Source organism: Engraulis encrasicolus, chromosome 16, assembly GCF_034702125.1.
Source record: "Engraulis encrasicolus isolate BLACKSEA-1 chromosome 16, IST_EnEncr_1.0, whole genome shotgun sequence".
Taxonomy (NCBI): domain Eukaryota; kingdom Metazoa; phylum Chordata; class Actinopteri; order Clupeiformes; family Engraulidae; genus Engraulis; species Engraulis encrasicolus.
The window spans coordinates 10,464,202-10,483,331 of record NC_085872.1 but is presented as its reverse complement, the minus strand read 5'-3'; the positions used below and the strand labels follow the sequence as shown (position 1 = coordinate 10,483,331).

The window sequence follows — 19,130 nt, the reverse complement described above, 5'->3', positions numbered from 1 at the left end:
TGAGAGTGGTGACGTAAAACTCACCCGCGAGCTCCGTTACTGATTGGTTAAGGTAACTATATTCACACTTTCGTTTTGTTATTTGTATGCTTTTGCGACGCTATAACGTAACAGGCATGCTAATAAAGCACAATATGGGTTTTAATTTGAGTTTGGAACTTCAATTAATTTAAATGGTAGAGTAAGATCAGACCATCTCCCATCGTCCACGGAGACGGATTCCTCATGGCTTTTGCCAGACTGATTGACGGAGTCAACAGTCGGCTATTCGCCCAGGCTACTCTAGTGCTGCGTTGGACCCCCTTTGGCCTTCAGAACGGCCTGCAACAATATTCGTGTAGGCTGTGGCATTCCAACAAAGATGAATTGGTACTAATTGGCCCAAACTGTGCTAAGAAAATATCTTAATGCCGTTATATCCCCAGCCTGAAACGTTGATGTAAGGCAGGGTTGACCCATGTTTTCATGTTGTTGACACCAAATTCTGACCATTCCACCCGAGTGTTGCAGTAGATATCAGGGCCCGGTTGCACAAAACACCTTAAGTTTTCTCCCTTAAGTGTGACCCTTAAGGGCTCATTTTCCCTTAGCTAAGGGATCTACTTAAGGGGGTTGCACAGAATGCCTTAAGTCCTTCCCTTAGGTAAGGGAAAGCCCACAGTAAAGAGGAGTTTACAACGGTAGAATTCTATTGTTTCCAAGGAAACTTTTTAAGTCATTCTTGAATATTCTTCTCAAAACATCGTTAACCATTCTGTAGCTATTTATCTATAGGCCTAAACATGGACAATGGTAAGGCTAGAAAGCCAAACTGGTCAGAGGAAGAGGAAGTGGTATTATTAGAGGAATTTAACAAAAGAAAAAACATAATAAAAAGCAAATTCAACCCTCAAATAACGGCCGCGAAGAAGCAGCAACAATGGGAAGAGACCACCGCGACCATAGGCTAAACTCGAGAAATATGGTGAAGAGGACAGTGGGGGAGGTCGATTTTTTTTTTTTTTTTAAACCTTGCGGTCCAAGCGAGGAAGGAACAACACCATATGTCCATGGCTTAATTGTCGAACCAGATGTCTGGTTATGGAATACTGTAGGCTACTCCAACAGTTGTGTGCGTGCATGGGCTATGTGTTTGAGTGGTTCAAAGTGTGATTGTGTGCTCTGATCGTCGCATTGTTGTGGTTGAAATGACATCTTCTTGCATGCATAGCCTACATGAGCCGGGTGCTTGGGATATCGCAGGCAGCACCTGAGCATAGCGTTGTTCGCAACATGTGCCCCGCCCGCCTCTCTTCACCGGAGCCACTCCGCGCTCCGCGACCTCCCTCTTTACAAATTAAGCACCGCTCCAAACGTTCTCCTCTCTTCTCTTAGCAGACGTGGGCTCTACTCCCCATGCATTATTTTGTATTTGTGATAGGTATCATTCCATTTATCTTTAGTTTCTTCCGCGTTGTTTTGGAAGTGTCAAGCGGTAATGCGAATTATAAGAATTATAGCCTAATAATAGGCTATGGCGCAAGCACTGGGGAAGTGCCGTGTGTCTCACCTGCATTTTCGAGCTCCTAAAACAACTCCCAAACAACTCCAGTGTCATAATTAACACAGCGAGGATCATTGATCATTGTCATCTTCATGCATGTTAGCAAAATAAATGTGGGGTTTGAGGGCAATAAAAACATTTGGTGATGGTGGGACAATGGACGAGACTGTGAGGGAGGAAATTAATGAATGGGCTACCCTAACCCCGCGGCCATAACTTCATCCGAGAATCTTCACAATGAGGAAACACTGAATATACGCACATATTCGAGTAAAAATTAGACGTTTTGTTGAGGACTTGATGTTATAGGTCTAATGAAGTGCCACCCAAAAATGTTCTGGCCCATCCAAAGCTGATTTTCTGGCGCCGTGCCTGGCGCAATCATCAGCTGCAAGACGGCAGGGAGAGCACAACTCCTGTAGCATGGTCCAATTCGAGACGGTCGGATAATTCATATATGGATTGTCTATCAAATCTAGGCCTATAATTAATAATTAACGGTTCGTCGGTAAGCGTGCCTATCCATTGGGTTCTCCCGGTCACGGAAACTTATTTGAATCCGTTGATCACGTTGCTGAATGTGCAGAAACTCAGCCATGTCTGACTTAAGGCGACGATATCGGTCCCTCAGATATTTTCCCTTAACTTGGTTGTTAAGGTCTTTTGTGCAACGAACTTTAAGGGATTTCTTAACTTTAAGGGAAACTCTTAAATATTTAAGGGGAAACCCTTAAGGGAAACTTAAGGGGAAATTTTAAGGGTGTTTGTGCAACTGACTTTCACTTAGGGGACCCTTAACTCAGACTTTAAGGGAAATACTTAACTTAAGGTGTTTTGTGCAACCGGGCCCAGGACTCATGAGACCAGGCAACATTTTTCCGATCTTCTAGTGTCGTTTATGGTGAGCCTGTCCAAATTGTTGCCTCATTTTCCTGTTCTTAGCTGACATGAGTGGCACCAAATGTGTTTTTCTCCTGCTATAGCCCATTTGCCTCAATATTTGATGTCCTGTGTAATCAGGGATTCTCTTATGCACACCTCGGTTGTAATGAGTGTTTTTTGGAGTCAATGTTGCCTTTGTATCAGCTCAAATCAGTCTGGCCATTTTCCTCTGACCTCTACCATCGACAGGGCATTTTTGCCCACAGAATCGCTGCTCACTGCATTTTTTTTCTTTTTCGTATCATTCTTTGTAAACCCTAGAGATGGTTGTGTGTGAATATCCCAGTATATCAGTCTTTTCTGAACTACTCAAATCAAGCCCTTTCAGCTTGACAGCCACGCCTTTCTTCCCCATTATGATGCTTGGTTTGAACTGCATCAGATCATCCCAACCATGTCTACATGCAAAAATGCATTGAATTGCCACGATGTGATTGGCCGATCAGAAATTTGCCTCAATGAGCATTTGTAACAGGTGTTCCTAATGTAGTGGCCGGTGAGTGTATAAATAAACTAGAAAGGCACCTGGGACTCTTTGAGCTTCTTGTCGTAGTCTGCCTCCAGTTTGACGAGCGGCCCGAAGATGTTCTGGTACTGGTAGGCATCCTCGTAGCGCAGCAGCACGTGCTGTGGCTCTTCGTCCACGCCCGGCTTCTCCAGGTCCTCCAGGGTCGCCGTCGGGTTCTCCTGCATCCCCAAACCATGGAAACACACCCATCAGCATCAGCATTTGTGGTTAAGTATACAGTTTGGCTTAACTTGTAAAAATCTTCTTCACAGAGAACCCAACAGCTTTCGCCTGAATCGAGCCACCATGAAACACACATTTTATTAACCAGGACCTCACAGGTTCTCCTGCATCCAGACAGCATGGCAAGATGTCAGCATCCATCAGCACTTACACAAGTTGGCTTAACTTCTGCCATTTTCAGTACAGGTTCTCATTGTACTGGAATCATTAAAACACATCAGCATCCATCAACACTAACACTTGAAACACCTTACAAATAATACAAATACAAATAAAATAAAAGCAGCATTCAGGACCCAAAACAACAGCATAGAAGCCTGGCTGATGCTGTTGTCTGTGCATGTCATCATCATCATTACACATTCCGGCATCGGGGAACCATGGAGACGCACGCCATCAGCAAGTGCTTTACCCGTTTTTCACATCACATTTCTGAATGTGAAAATGACAGCAAGATGCTTGGCTTAATCCCTCAGCAGCTAAATCTCAACACTGCACCAGCCCATGTGTTATGTGTGTCTCAACACAGCCAGCACATTTTGACAAGGAAAAATGTCTGAACTGGTGAAGAAGACAAAGTGACTGTGGCAATGTGATGACCACAGGCAACAATTTTTGCCTTACGACTCAAGGCCGCCTCTGCCAAAACAGCTGACAAGGCAACTGTGCCCAAGATGTCTTTGTTAACGGTGTGTCATGCTGTGTTTGATGTCAAACACGCCAGACTGCTTTTCCATAAACAGTGATGTAGCTCTGTGTGAATCACAAAGGGATCATGTTTCGGAATAACTGACGTGCCATCTGCATCTTGCAAATCAACTCAACACAGATCTGAGAGCTGGGATGCATGTCAGCTACCTTTCACAGCTCCTCCACAAGAAACACACCAGCAGTACCAGAAAATGACATAAAAGTGAAAAAAAGACATTTATTCATTAATTCGTTCACCAGACATCACCTTCCATAGTTCCTCGAGCTTGTTGATCTGCTGAGCGGCGATCTGGCGAGCGCGCAGCTGCTCCTGCTCGGAGGGGATCTTCACCAGCCAGGACAGGAAGCAGCGGTCCTGGATCAGGGGCTGCCACTGAGAGCTGTCCCAGTTGATGTCCTTCAGGCTGCTCTGGCTCGCACACGGCTGCCTGCGGAGGCCATAGAAACAAAAAACAAGAGCGATCAGAGAAGGCAACCTGGAGCCCTGGTGTAGCAGTGGGCCTGCTCAACTTCTAGAGGAAAATAAATAACTTTGGGTGCGCTAACAGAACTACAAACTTAAAAAAAGAGGAGAAAACTTGAACCCCTGGCCAATTCCAGATGCACATGATGTAGTGAGTGTGTTCTGAGAAGTGGATGATTTGGTGTTTGTGTTCTGAGAAGTGGATGATTTGGTGTTTGTGTTTGGTGGTCAGTGCACAGTTGACACACACCACAGGTGTCCGGGCTGGAAGAAGACAGACAGAGTCATTGCAATACCTAGCCAAGTAAGGCCAACCTGGAACCAAGGACAACTCCAGATGCACATGATGTTATGAGTGTGTTTGCAGAAGTGGATGATTTTGTGTGTGTTTTTGCAGAAGTGTCTGATTCAATGTTTGTGTTCTGATAAGTTTATGATTCAGTGTTTGTGTTTGGTGGTCAGTGCGCAGCTGACAAAAGGATAGACGAAACGTAATCCTGCCATGGAATAAAAAAACAAAGAAAAAAGAAGTTTAAGTGTGCAGACTCCAGGCCCTGCCGTGGCCTAACGGTGGGGCACTAATCTGCTATGCAGCTGATTCCCGGGCCGGGTCATTTGCCGACCCCTCCCCATCTCTCTCCCCATTCGCTTCCTGTCCACCTCTCATACTGTCCCGTCATCAATAAAGTTGAAAAAGATTTTAAAAAAAAACTTTTAATAAAAGCGTGCAGATTTCTCACTCCAAACCTACAAGGAACAAATAATAACAATGAACTAATTGACAAGATATAACATGTTTCTATGCTACAAAAAGAAAGCCATGTTCTAAAGGTGCCAGTATGCTTGCTGTAAGATACGCGACGCGTGCACGATTTGTTCATGAACGCGTTAACGTGCGTATTTAATGTCAATTTCGCGCGCGTTGGACACGGCAGCCAAATGCGTGCGTCAGGTGCAATATCTTCAAACTCGCTGGGGGCGCAGTTCCACGCGTGTGCTTGATATGAAAACGACAATGGCATCAACTTTTAAGAGCGCCTCATTGAGTTTGTCCAAAATTTCAAACATTTGTGATCATACTTCCTTGGTGCACTTTGAAAAAGGAGCATGCACATACAGGAGTAGTAGCAGTATTCTTTCCTTGCCCAGGGAGCCCCTCTTTTTGTTTTGTTGTTTTCCTTGCCATCTGTGTTCCCAATTTCCGCATCCCAATGCTGCGTGCTCTCTGCCCCCTGGATGATACCGCCAGTACTTTGCGTCTTGGTCAACCGCTTTTGAAGCAAGCATGTGCAGTCGGTTGCTCGCGGTGACACGCGTAATTTACAGCTCTCAGCAAGCATACCGGCACCTTAACTTGGCTATTTTCCATCATTATGAGTGGCCATGATGAATAATGATGTTCACTGATTAATAGAGGATTTAGGAAAGACAATCTTGACATAGTTTGCTGTGGTATTCTATTTCAATGGCAATCTCATGAAGGACATTCTTTGCATTTCACTAGACAATTTACTGATGCAGGTAATATTGTGAATAGTGACAGAGGCCTAGAATATGAGCACAACAGCACGAATACACCGCCCGCCACATGAGCGAGTCGAGTGACGGAAGTACTTTACTTTGTATTCAAGTCCCGCGACTAGAGGCGATTGGGGCGACTAGAGGCGATTCTTGCGACGAGAGCGAGAGTTTGTAGTTGAACTCCTGAGTATATCATGCAAATTAGCTATGATGGGGTTCTGCGATAGCAGCCACAGCCAATGTGAATGTTGGAATTCTTGCATTCTACTTTTAACGGACATACTCTAGTCTCTTCAATCGCTCTTACTGCACAGAAGCCTGAATCTCGTCGCGGCCAGTGTATTCGCCTGGTAAGACTCCCCCAAACCACCAGGTCACCAACAAGAACACACAGTGGGTGCAAGTCGAACTACTTCCTTCTGCCCTTTCCAGTGGCCATCGTGCTGTGCCTCCCATGCTTGAACTGGAGTGTTGACTGATAGGTGATGGGCTTGAGACCCGAGTGGTGAACCAGTGCAAGATGACCTCAGCTCCACTCACCTGCAAAGCAGGACCACCACGGAGTCGGCTTTGGCTGGGATGAAGCCCAGGAGGAAGACGTTGCGGCAGCCGCAGTTGTAGCACTCCAGCACCGTCTCGCCCAGGGGCCCGTCCTTGTGCAGAGTGACTTCCTTGCACTTCGCTCTGACCAGATGGTTCACAATATGGCTGAAGGCAGAGGCAGGATAGAGGAGATGAGAGGAGAGACAGACCAGTAAAATTCAAGCTCCAAATCCCTCCAAGGAAAATCATCCTTCAAAATGCTGCAGCAGCAGCCAACGGGGATGTTTTCTAGGCACTTTTGTCTGCCGTCCTCCTTACCTGCCAGAGGTGTTGCCACGTCCGTTACAGAACCACTTTTTGCTTGTGTTACAGTATACCACGCAGGCCGGGTCATGGATGCCACAGTAGCTTCGGATGGGGAATAAAATATACATGTTGATCAGCATGGTGTAAAATGCACAGAGGAAGACACAACAGGAAATCCCACAGGGGTCTCATTTGGCCTTGTTAAGTGTAACCTGAAACCCTTTCGCTGCGCTTTGTCATTTACCTGCATGCATGCACCGGGAGGTCTTTTGTGTAGTAAGTATCCTCTTCATCCTCTTCAAAATTAAGTTCAGCAAGAAGTTGGCTGGTTTTCACAACTGCGTCGTCACCGTTTTGCAAAACGCCATCAGCATCATTTACCTAAAGCGTTAAAACAACATTAGAAAGTGGGTCATCTCTGGCAAAAAAAAAGCTCAGTGACAACATACCAGCCTGCAAACAACGGTGTAGGTTTGGGTGGGAAAGTGGTGAGGTGATTACAATGACAAATTGTCCGGGTATGCTACTTTTGCATAATATTTGTGAAAGAATGGTTGGGACCAGCTAGGTTTATCTCAAATGAGGTTTGGGCATGTCCCCACCATCCACCCCTAAAATGACACCCATGCCTACAACAACGTGGAGCTGGAGACACAAGCAACAGCGACTGGGAGCAAGGTGGACGCACAAGACGGCCACCAGTCATACACTACTGAACTTGCACGACTAGAGCATCATTTATTAATCCCGAGGGAAATTAAGGGGTCCAGCAAATATATACAGAATACACAAAAGACACCACACACACCATTGCACAAATATTAACCATATAAATTGTAGTGGATATCTTTGAACATCTGTGTCCATATCAGACACTTGCTTGATGTATGTCAGAATGACAGGTTGTCAGGTGCGCATAGTCTTTTTACGCATTTCGCGGGAAAGTGAAGCATGCATTCCATTTTAGTTGAAAGCATTCTAATATTGTTCGATGGCGATAGCTGTTGTCGTGGTGCGTCGATCGTGGTAATGAGTCAATGTGTGCTTGTGTCTCAATTCCAACAACTGAGCTACCAAGGTAAATACAAGCAACACGGCTAACAAGTTAGCTTTATACGCTTGTTGCCCTTACCAGCTATCTGACAACACGTATGTTCATTTTTCGATGCGCAGCACGCCAGGCAATTACAGTCGCTACCTGGCTAGTCAGCTAACTGGCTAGCTACATTAGCCGCTACGAATGTTTGGCGTGGCTGACAACTAGATTTGTTGTTGAAAGTATGACATGAAACGATCGACCAATGTGTTTGAAACAAACCTGGGCATCCAACTGACTCTGGGTTTGGCCTTGTGTTTGAGTCTGACTTGGTAGGGTGAAATCGGTGAACTCAAACTCCGAACCCTGAGTATCTGCTCCAAGCAACTCCGCTTCCTCGGTGTCCAGGAAGGTTAGAGTCTGCGAGCTCGGACCATATGCCTCAACGCTCATTTCTCCTAAAACCGCTATTACCAACCCCCAAAGAACAATGCAATAGCAACACAACCCAACGTAAAATCTCTTATCTTTCGCACTATAATGTGACCTTTCCCAGAAACTCGTTCTGTATCATAGAAACGAAACCATACAGCTCGAAAGCTTCAACTCCCACTCGAAATGGTGACGTAACACCAAGCACCACATTTACAAACACGTGGTACACATGTTAACAGTGACGTTCATGAAAAAAGGCAGCTGCAAGTGTCAGTGGCCTACCTGTGATTAAAATTATTAAATTGAATGTAATGATACCCCTGAAAGTGCGAGTATTCTATCTGTGTTGAGGATAGGCTAGGCTACTATGCAAAAAATTGATTCATTACTGGCAAAATACAGAACACTGAATTCAAATATAATTATTTGATAAAGTTTATTAACAAAAAATATTTTTTCAGACAGTGCTGAGCCATATGCTTGTTTTAGAAATTACATATAACAATACATTCTGGATTGCTGTAATAAAATTTGAAGGAATGAGTCACATTTAATGTTGTGAAGTAGCCTGACATCATTGAAGGCTTTTCACAGTAGGTTTTTTTTCTTCCTTTTTTGCAACATAACTTTATTTTTATCCAGAATAATGGAATGGAATGTAAAACAATAATCCAGATTAACCTCTGCTGTACACTGGAATGGACAACTGCCTTACCAATTAAAGGCAACTTTGGGTTTTCTTTTCAAAGGATATGAACATGTGGTGCTATGCCAGATAACCGAAGTTAGTCAATGATTGCTGAATAACTTAACAAACCTTGCACACTAGATACTTCACACATTTACGGAATGTTTCAGGCCAGTTCTGAAATTATGTAACCAATTACTTGGTAGCCACAGTGGACCCGTTAACCATAACTATAAGTGTAATACTTGTACAAGATGCCATTGGGCACAACAGAAGTACATCTGTATTACAGTACATCTGCAGCGCATAGACACCACATGTTCAGCCCTTTAAATTAACCCTTTCATAAAGTGCAATCGTCAGCAGAGACCGACCTGGTGGCAGCTCTCCGCATGACCGCAGTAGCATCAACTGAAGTTAAAGTAACTTGTGTCAACAACATCGGGAACGTCATTGGACCACACTGAGCCACTGTGGCAGTGAGGTGGGCAGAATTTGGCCCAAGCCCAGCATCATTGACTGTGGCCAGGTGGGGTAATGGGAAATCCTAAGTAAGGGACAAACACACTGTTGTGTTCACTCAAACAGGTTAACTGAGACAATCACTCTCAGTTGACCACAGGTGTGCAGTTTGGGGTAGCGCTAGTGTCCTTAACAGCGGTGCCCCTCCTGGCCGTGATACCGTTGGTCTCTCAGCATCTTGAGCATTTCCGTGACAACTGCCTGCAGGGCTTGGCCGAGGCCTTCCGCGGTGTGACGCTTCCCAAGTGGCGGCACGTGCACGAACGCACACCTGCGGTTGCCTAGGTGCAGCGAGGTGTAGTATGTGTAGTCACATAAATATCTGTTGAAGTGAAAGGTGAAGGTTAGAGAGCGATTACAACACCTGCATTCTATGGTGAAATATGGTGAAAGGAGGAAAAAATCAGTAGTGTCACAGTCTCAATCTCATACGGAATATTTTTTACATTACATTACACTTGGCTGGCGCTTTTTATCCAAAGCGACTTACAATTATTTAGATACAGGGCATTGGTTACAGTCACTAGAGCAAATGTGGAGTTAGGTGCCTGGCTCAAAGGGCACTTCAGCAATGGAGGAAGGAAGGGATTGGTAAGGGTGGGGATTGAACCTGCAACCCTGTGATCTGCATTCCAACTCCCTAATCATTACACCATGGCTTCCCGAAATATCATTTTGATAATACATCAATGCTCATCTCCTCAGGCTGTACCTGCCGGCATCCTTTGATACACAGAAGCCAACACCCAGTCTGCAGGTCTTCACTCTCTTGCATACGGAGTCCATGTCTATGACCGACATCAAGCAGTCTGGGCCCCCGTCAATGCAGCACTGTGAGAGGGGACAGGTGTCGCAGTTGTCCAGGCGGTTGTATCCACGGTTGCGTCCACACTGCTCCAGGGTGACGGAGGTGGCGATTCCTGAGACACCGACGTGGACCACCAGCTTTTCAACAAACCAGGAGCAGAGGTAGCATATTCAATATAACAGTGGTTCTCAACCTTTTTTCTTGAAGCACCCCCAAACCTGTGCCCAAGACAAGCTGTGCACCCCCAACCCACACGTCTACAAGTGTATACGCACTAAAACGTGATTTAAGTGAATGATTACAAAGACTCTTGCTTTAGACACTGTACTTAAATGACTTTTTACATTAGGTCCAAAACATGTTTTAATTTGGTCTTGATTTGGCCTACTTATAATGTTTGGAATGACAAATTTGGTCAAAACCTCAACACAAACAAAATTCTGCGCACCCCCTGAAATCTCTGGCGCACCCCCAGGGGGTGCCCGCACCCCTGGTTGGGAAACACTGCAATATAATATTCAACAGTTTTTCCCCCCACAATACTTTTCCCAGGTGGTAAATTGTGAGGAAGCATGATGAGGAATCTATGAAAGAAATCTATCATCAATTTGATGTTGTGATTAGTATTTCTTTCAGTGGTACTTTAAGTATTGAGCACTGCCAAGTTGCTGCATTACATACAGTACATTGCCTGTGCCAGTGAATGCATCATAGCAGGCCACCACTGTCTCTATTCAATTTCAGTTAAACTGGTTGATGCATCCGACTAGGTCTAGCTCAGTGGTTCTCAACCATTTTGAATAAACGCCCTCTGGACCTCCTCATAAGCCTCCCAACGCCCCCTTGATCTCATCATAAACATCCCAGCATCCCCACTTAGTATCAAAAAATAAAATAGATGAATGCCCCCTTTGAGAAACACTGGTCAAGCTTCTACTCTGCGACTGCCAACGTATAGACCAGCCTACCTCAGGTTTATATTGTTCCCATAGTGAAGGAAGTATTTCACTGACGGCTTTGTACTCTACTGGGATCTCTTTCACGACCAGGTGAATGTCTTCACCCAAACCCAGCTTCTCCAACTCCTACATAGAAACAAAAGTCAAGCATAATTGTTAATCAAGTGACAGGTGAGCTGGGAGACAGATTGATTAGACATGGAGTTTTGTTTAACATAAATGTTTATTAATAATTTAGTTAAATCATTTAATGTATTGGTCATTGTTGTCAGTGATAAGCAAGGTGCTTTCAGGAGCTGCATCTCAGAAACTTCTAATGCCGTTGTGTAGATGCTTTCACTAATTAAAAGGTGCACTGTGTATGATGGTGGCTACAGTAGGTATTGCAAGTAGTGTACTAAATAATGGACTAATATCTACTAGTATGAACAAAGCACAGTAAGTGTTACTGCTAAATATGTCTATTTCTGGAAATTCAAAATGGCAGACATTGGAGAAGATCCCCTTATCATTTACCGGTATGAAAAGTGCAATTTTCCCAGTCATAATGAATACTCAAAATGTGATGGTGGTGGTTAAGTATTCAGGAAAAAGGTATCATTAGTGAATAGGCAGCATGAATTCTGAAATTAAAGTGTATAAACCACTAAAAATATTACACAGTACACCTAAGTCTTCTGCCTTGCTTATAATAGGTAAGCCAATTAAATCAGCTGCTAATTGAATCCTACATGGGCTTCTGGAGCCATCAGACGAATAATTAGGTGCTGGATGCAGGTTAGATTATAGTAAAATAAAATAAAATTAAAGAACATAGAAACCAGATTCACTCCACCTGTACTGCACTCCAGCTGGCATTTACTTTGTGTTCTCCAAATGGCTCGAATCCTGTAAACAAACAGGCTTATCAGATAGCCTACTTCACAGTCGGTCAACTCAACACAACGCCTTAGAAATGTTGATGATCAAAGTACCAAAATCTTCCCAGGGGCAGGGGGAAAACGCGGATTCAGCACTAGTCTAATGAATAGCCCAGAGTCCACCTTGCCTACTTAGATCACCCAAACCCGTGATTTCTGGAACAGAAAATCTGCTGCGTTGTCACCTCCTCTGAATTAATGTCAAAGTCGGAGAAACTTGACCCAGACGGCCGCTCGAACAAATGAACAATGCAAATGCACGTTACTTCTCCCTTTGTCCTAAAAAAATATATGTGAACAGATAACCTTCAGTATCCCTGTAGCGTACATTCAACTCGACTTTGAACTTGATGAAAACGTGAACCCACCGACCGAGCGAAGACGCGAACCTGTGTGACAGGTTTCATATCCCCTCCAAGACAAAGATAAACAGACGCAATTGTAGATTAAAGTAACTTGTTTTAGCCATGGGATGTCGGCATTACCTGTCACGATAACCGTTTTCTTTGTATCCATAATATGTTACACTTTCGACTTCCAGAATGATTTCGTCTTGAGTGTTTCACTCCCTTCAACAACAATAACTTTGTAGCTACTTGTATTCTGTATGGTTTTGTTAGCGTTCTTCTTCTCTGCACAACAACACCAGATTTAACAACAATATGGAGTGTATCGCCACCTACTGATATGGCGGTGTCCCCAACCTTTTGGAACTGTGACAGCACAACCATTTTTACATAACATGTGTGATATAGAAACTTAGAGTGGCTGTTGAATTCTTCAATTTGAGGATATGCATATCTCATCAATACAACCAATGCAGGGTACTGTTTAGGATACTGGCTATCAGTCTTTGGTGGTAGGCCTATGCATTTGTTTCGATTTTAAGATGCTGACTGAAGGCTGTTACATGCATATTTATGCAAGATAGTCTTGTAGAGGAGGAGCATGAATGGCATTGGTTGTCCACCAGAGGTTGAGTACAATATGGTCTCTGCATATAATCATCCACCCAGTTGTTCTTTCATGCGATGGCTTACAAATAACCAGCAGATTTAAGCCAAAATGACTGATGAGTTTTTGAGGTGGTATTGTTGGCGTGTGTGTGTTTTTAGAAATTAGCCCACTTCACTTGCACTGTTTATAGACACACTTCCCTGTTCTTGTAGACCGGCACCCTCCCAGCCAAGTATGACTCATTCATTGAGAATGTAACATCAAGGCAAACCCCTGCGCAACACAAGTGAGGGCAACAGAAGGCCATGCATTTAGGACCTTGCCAGACATCCATTAACTCAATATCTCACAGCTCGTTGTTAGTTCAGACGGGTTGCCTAAACAAACATTTAATTTGTCAGTATTTTATTACTGTCTTGACTAATATGCACAATGCCCGTGTTGTTCATGAAAAAGCCAGAGGAGCACTTCATTATTTGAAATTTTCAGGTTGATCTTTTGGAATCTTGTATCCTGTTGGTGGTCTCTCGTTTGCAACACACACACACACACACACACACCGTTTCTGTCTCTGAATATCATTTCTGCCCAGAGATGGTGGAAAAATTGCCCACTGATCCACCCACACATCCTCTCCATAGACGGCTATGCTTTGCAGGTCCTCTCATCCTCCCGCCTCTCTCTGCTTCTTCTTTACGGATCCATTCACCTACATCTGCGTCAGACTCCCATGTCACCGTTGCCATGGCGATGAATGATGCCCACTCCATTCTGTGATGCAGGCGCTGCACAGACGTCATAGCTTCCCAAGGCGACATGCTCTCTCTCTCTCTCTCCCTCCCTCATGCCTTCTTACTTATTTATAGTAACAGCACAGCCTCAGCCTCTGAAGTTCCTGAGGCAAGGGTAATAGGTGCTACAATCACAGAGTTGCCCCTTGAGCAACGGCATCAAGCATGGGAAATAATATAGTATTGAACATGATTCAGAACATTTTTGTGAATGGCAGTGTGAACAGAGGTAGTGTAATACTGGGAGTCACCTGCTCAATATTTCCATTGATGTGCAGATAATTGGTCTCGTATTCGTTTTGACGCATGGTTTTACGCACAGTGTTCCTGGAGACACAATACCACAACGCCCAAGTTAGAAATGTAATAACAAACACAATCATTTGATATGCAAGGCACCGTATACTCTGCTGTCCAATCCCAATAGAAAAGCTTGTAATACACCACAATTCAAACAAGGGGCTACAATGGTGCCCACTTGAGACAAAGTGTTCTAAAAATGGCGAACAGAACATAGATTAAAAGAACAAACGCCTTAACATGTGTTTCTGAAAAGGCGCTTCCTGCCAAGAAATGGGTTGAGCGCTCCCCACCCTCACTCGCATTTCATCCTACGTTTCTATTACATCAAACCACAATGCACCGCACTGTTTGCAGTTTACCCAACTTCTCCATGGTGATAAAGCTAGCACGGCCCCTTATTCAAATTAAACCGGAAGAAAACGTCATTTTTGGCCAATCTGAGCGCTCTGAAATGACATAATGGAATTTTTAGGAATAGAAAACTTGCAGATGCTTATTAACGCCCATTGCTGAAATCGTTGCCCTTGGTAGAGATATCACATGAGGATATAGAAGTGTGTTTTCCTTTTCTAGTCTGAGAACATTTGAAATATTTTTGGAGAGAGGATTACGGAACCAGCAACGAAGGACGGGGTCTTCTCGTTCTACAGGTTATTTGACAAGATTCACCTAAAGAAACCATTCGCTTCGTGACGCGTAAATGCAGAACAACTCTGCACGAAAAGACACACATCCCATGTGAGGGGATAGGATGGAAACAACCTTCTACCCTGACGATGTGCTGAATAATACTCGAGGAATTTCAAACATTTACTCCCAAGACAGCATGATGAAGAAGGATATCACCTCCGAGGACCAAAGCAGTGCCAACCTGAAGCAAGACCTGCCAGACACCGACGGCATTCTGAATACTCCAGATCTGCTGAAACTGGCGTCTCCGGACCTGGAGCGCCTGATTATACAATCTAACGGTATGGTCACGACGACACCGACCTCTCAGTTTGTCTATCCGAAATCCGTGAGTGATGAACAAGAATTTGCCGAGGGCTTCGTGAAAGCCCTGGAGGACCTCCACAAGCAGAACCAATTGAATGGGGGACCGTGCTTGCCTCCCGTCAGCCGACTCAGTGCCAGCACCACCATAGCACTACAGACTGACTTGCCGGTGTACACGAACTTGAACACTTACGGAGGTAGCCCGCTTGGCACTACAGTGAACTATTCCACGGACACCATTCCCTTTCCTCCGCCGCCTGCGCATCCCCTGAGCGCGCAGCAACAAGCGCAGTCGAGGCTCCAGTCAGTCAAGGACGAACCTCAGACTGTGCCGGACATTCACAGCTTTGGCGACAGTCCACCCCTTTCCCCCATCGACATGGACAACCAAGAGCGCATCAAAGCCGAGAGGAAAAGACTTCGCAACCGAATAGCCGCTTCCAAGTGTCGCAAGAGGAAACTGGAGAGGATATCCAGACTGGAGGACAAAGTGAAAAGCCTCAAAAACCAGAACACTGAACTGGCCTCGACGGCGAGTGTACTCAGGGAGCAAGTGGCCCAGCTAAAACAGAGGGTCATGAACCATGTCAATAACGGCTGTCAGCTACTTCCCAGTCAAGTTCAAGCATATTGAGGGAGAGGAAGGCCTGTCCCGCGCTCACTTACTAAGACACTTTCAAGTTCTCCTGGAACCAAAACTCCGAATGACGTCCTCAGATGCCTTTTCTCTCTGTCTCTGTCTCTCTCGCTATACAGCCGTCACGACATCATTTCACACCATGGCCAGAGGAATTTCACGAACTGGACATTTCATTCGTGGTGCTTATATGTACATGATGGGAAACCTATGTTTACAGAGCTTTCGTAGCATACAAATATTCTATCTCATCTTCTATGTTAGGAGGGAACATTCACCAGTCTATGGACAGTAATCATTTATGTCTTTGAATTCAATGACGTGAATAAGCTATGAGCAGCTACTTTTTGCATGATAAGACAAACTCACTGAGTGCAACTCCAACACAAGGATGCCATGCATGTCGTCCTGGTGTAATGCCTTACTTGTCTTCGAGAACTTAACCAATGACAAATGTGTATTTTATATATGAATATATACATATATGTTCAAATATTCACCCTATGTCTTATTTCTTTGATGTTCTGGTGTGGTGTCTGTCTGTTTTGTGTCAAGTGTTTTATGTCTTGAGTATTCAAACTTGAGTGTTACTTTCATTCATGTTAAAGGCATATACAAAATGTAAACATTTCTAATGAGATATTAAACATCCTGAACATCTCAGAATGTGGCTGCCTGTCTATTGAGTCTACTGAGTGATGGAGACGGTTATGGGATACCTGGGGCATAAAAGTTGCCTGACTTGTTTTACTTTGTGACTAGGAACACTTAATAGCCTACCACGTAACCGTTTAGAGAGGGAATGTGTGAACATTTTATGAAAATTCTGTGTTATAAAACAATGCAATATTCCAATACTCCAAATTACATTCTATTGTGCCGAAACTTTTTTAGAATCTTCATTGTTCAAACATTCCTGTCACACTGGCGTGATGATACACCTGTGGCACAGGCTTTGCAAAATTCCACACAGAAATTAAGAAAGATGTATAGATAATCCAATGCCAATGCATGCAGTACTTCAGTGAGTCCATAAGGAAACTACTTGGAGATTTCTTTGAAGATCGCCCTCTTAGAAATATTATGGGGGAGGTTTCATAAATGTTTCAGAGCAAGTGATCTACTCCACCCATGTTATTTATTACCCAATTCACTATGGTGAGGTTGAAATCAAATGAAATAGGCCTATGTACGTGTCCTCAGGAGGGAGAGGCATCTGAACAAAGGTACAAGCGGGGTGTAATTTGTTGGGGGATGGGTGGATTATTCCCCCTTCTGGTTTTGATATTCCCACCTCTGCTGAGTTATTTTCATATCCGGTGGAGGCAAGGAGGACCATTCCCCCTTCATACGAATCAACATAGCTGTCCTTATGCTGTTTGAAATCTGAAGAAACACCTCCACCCCCTTGATTTTTCAACATATTGCACCCTGTGCACAAACATAGGGCCTTTACACAGCAACTGTATGAGTCTGCACATCCAGCAGTTCTTAATTTGTTTTCAATTTGTTCACGCATATTACTTGAAAAACAAATTCACGAGGGATTTATTTGCAACTTGTCTCTTTGACTTTAAGCAAAAAACAATTAAAATGCAATATAAACGTATCTTTAAATAGACAAGAGCGGTGATTAAAGCCAAATGTTGTGCTTAAATGTTCAACAGCTGAGAGAAGTAGAGGCAAACTGTCTGGATCCTGCATCTCTAGTCTTAAAACAGCCTGCAAAAAACACACCATACTGCATGACAACAACCAGGTTCAGAGAAAGAAACAGTTCAATTCAAATGAAGAAAGAAAGACTGTAGTTCTTCTCATACATGTATACGTGAATAAGTGATATGTAAAACTTATATTTCAGCATCCACTTTCAGATTGAAAAGGTCTAGTTGAAAAATGGTCTCAGTAACTTCTGAAACTTTGGAAGATGGTGAAGAGCATCTGCAATTTAGCGATTGTGGTCACTGACATATTTTAGAGCTAGAAACAGTATCATATAATGGTTAATATAAAAACATTTTTAGATGCGTCCCACGCATCTCTATAAGAGGCTTTGGTGTCCGTCCGTCCGTCCGTCCGTCCCTCCGTCCGTCCGTCCGCCCTCCCGTGATGTGTTTCCCTCCCGTGATGCGTTTCTGAATTGTGATTCCCTCCTGTGATTCCCTCTTGTGTCCACAAGGTGGCAGTCGCTCAGTTTTGGCCTGGAGCTCATGCGTGCAAACCAACCGTGCTCTTTGCCAGTGAGAAAAACATGGCGGCACTTCCTGTTGATTTTCACATGAAAGTTTTGCTTAATTTAAAGTCCCTAAGCGACTATAAATGTTGTGGCTTCCATATATTGATGTAAAAGTGCCCCACGAAGTAATGAAGCACAACAAAGTTACTCCACATTACCATTTGACCACTCGTTTTTCTATGCTAACAGGGTAGCTAATGTAGCATTGTAAATGATCCAGGGAGAAAGGGGGAAATGTTGTGATTTCAGTCCGCCTGAGGCAACGATTTTCGTGGGGAAGATGACCTGCATCTCGGTGGCATTGAACCACGCCCCCGTGCCTTATTTGGCTCGCTCAGCACGTGCGTCCTCAGTCCAATCGCAATGCTTTATTTTCCCCAGACGTTTAATCGCATTTAAGTGAAAGTGCCATGTATACACATCGCAAAATAACTCTTAATCCGATCTATTTAAATCGCATTTATTAAATCGGACTTAAAAACATCATGTACACGTAGCCAATGTCTCATTGATTAGTTTATGGAACTTACGGTTTGTCTGTTACGGTCCACGAAGACAATATCCACGTGAAAACGCAAACGCCTGCAAACCACTGTTTTGACAGAAATACAGTTCACCTGTCGCCTACTCTGTTTTCTTCCCAAAGCGGCATTTAAAAGTATTCCATGAAATCCAACATCAACGTCACTTCAAATAGGTGACAGCATCATGCACACACATGAAATAACACTTCAGTGAGGGGGGGGGGGACATCACTGCTCTCATATTAAAGTGAAAAGAGAATTTCACATTTTAGTTTATTTAATGTAGGCCTATGCAAAATTGCAAATAGCCTATTCATTGAAATCTGTCCAGAAAGGGTTGTAATGTTTGCCTGTTTTTTATGTTTGTAATTAAAAAAAAAAAAAAAAGTGATTTAAAAAAAAAAAATAGCCTAACAAAAATAGAGATTTTATGTTAAAAAAAAATGTGATATGGGATGGACCGATGGCCCCCCTAAGCTAAATTCGCCTTAGGTCCCCACATTGCTAAATGTAGTGTAAGGGATTATTTTGAAAAGAC

General features: G+C 43.8%; 3 protein-coding genes across 4 annotated transcripts in view; 1 reads left to right on the top strand and 2 right to left on the bottom strand.

The window, feature by feature from the left end:
- The window catches only part of upf1 (UPF1 RNA helicase and ATPase), a 40,817-nt gene extending 32,385 nt beyond the window's left edge, over positions 1–8,432 (bottom strand). For both annotated transcript variants that reach the window (XM_063218575.1, XM_063218576.1), the window contains exons 1-6: positions 8,099–8,432; positions 7,025–7,161; positions 6,793–6,882; positions 6,472–6,639; positions 4,195–4,375; positions 3,011–3,172 (exon numbers count right to left, since the gene is read on the bottom strand). In XM_063218575.1, the coding sequence (XP_063074645.1) occupies positions 3,011–3,172; positions 4,195–4,375; positions 6,472–6,639; positions 6,793–6,882; positions 7,025–7,161; positions 8,099–8,269 (909 nt within the window). In that variant the 5' untranslated portion in view covers positions 8,270–8,432. The remainder of the gene's footprint in view (positions 1–3,010; positions 3,173–4,194; positions 4,376–6,471; positions 6,640–6,792; positions 6,883–7,024; positions 7,162–8,098) is intronic.
- A 236-nt stretch (positions 8,433–8,668) lies between these two features.
- On the bottom strand, positions 8,669–13,659 carry pgpep1 (pyroglutamyl-peptidase I). Its single transcript, XM_063218579.1, has 5 exons — positions 12,634–13,659; positions 12,064–12,116; positions 11,238–11,354; positions 10,174–10,406; positions 8,669–9,783 (listed from the first exon to the last, which is right to left on the bottom strand). Exons 1-5 carry the CDS (start codon positions 12,662–12,664, stop codon positions 9,591–9,593), a joined length of 627 nt encoding a protein of 208 aa, XP_063074649.1. The 5' UTR covers positions 12,665–13,659; the 3' UTR covers positions 8,669–9,590.
- A 1,026-nt stretch (positions 13,660–14,685) lies between these two features.
- jund (JunD proto-oncogene, AP-1 transcription factor subunit) lies at positions 14,686–17,842 on the top strand. The gene has a single exon (XM_063218578.1). The coding sequence runs from the start codon at positions 14,951–14,953 to the stop codon at positions 15,827–15,829; it is 879 nt and encodes a 292-aa protein (XP_063074648.1). The 5' UTR covers positions 14,686–14,950; the 3' UTR covers positions 15,830–17,842.
- The last annotated feature ends 1,288 nt before the right edge of the window (positions 17,843–19,130 follow it).

Coding starts and splice junctions, on each gene's coding strand:
- pgpep1 (XM_063218579.1), bottom strand. CDS start 12,664: ATGGATACAAAGAAAACGGTTATCGTGACAG. Junction 11,355..12,063: donor CCAGCTGGAGTGCAGTACAG/GTGGAGTGAATC, acceptor GTTTCTATGTAG/GAGTTGGAGAAGCTGGGTTT. Junction 9,784..10,173: donor GTATCAAAGGATGCCGGCAG/GTACAGCCTGAG, acceptor TCACTTCAACAG/ATATTTATGTGACTACACAT.
- jund (XM_063218578.1), top strand. CDS start 14,951: ATGGAAACAACCTTCTACCCTGACGATGTGCTGAATAATACTCGAGGA.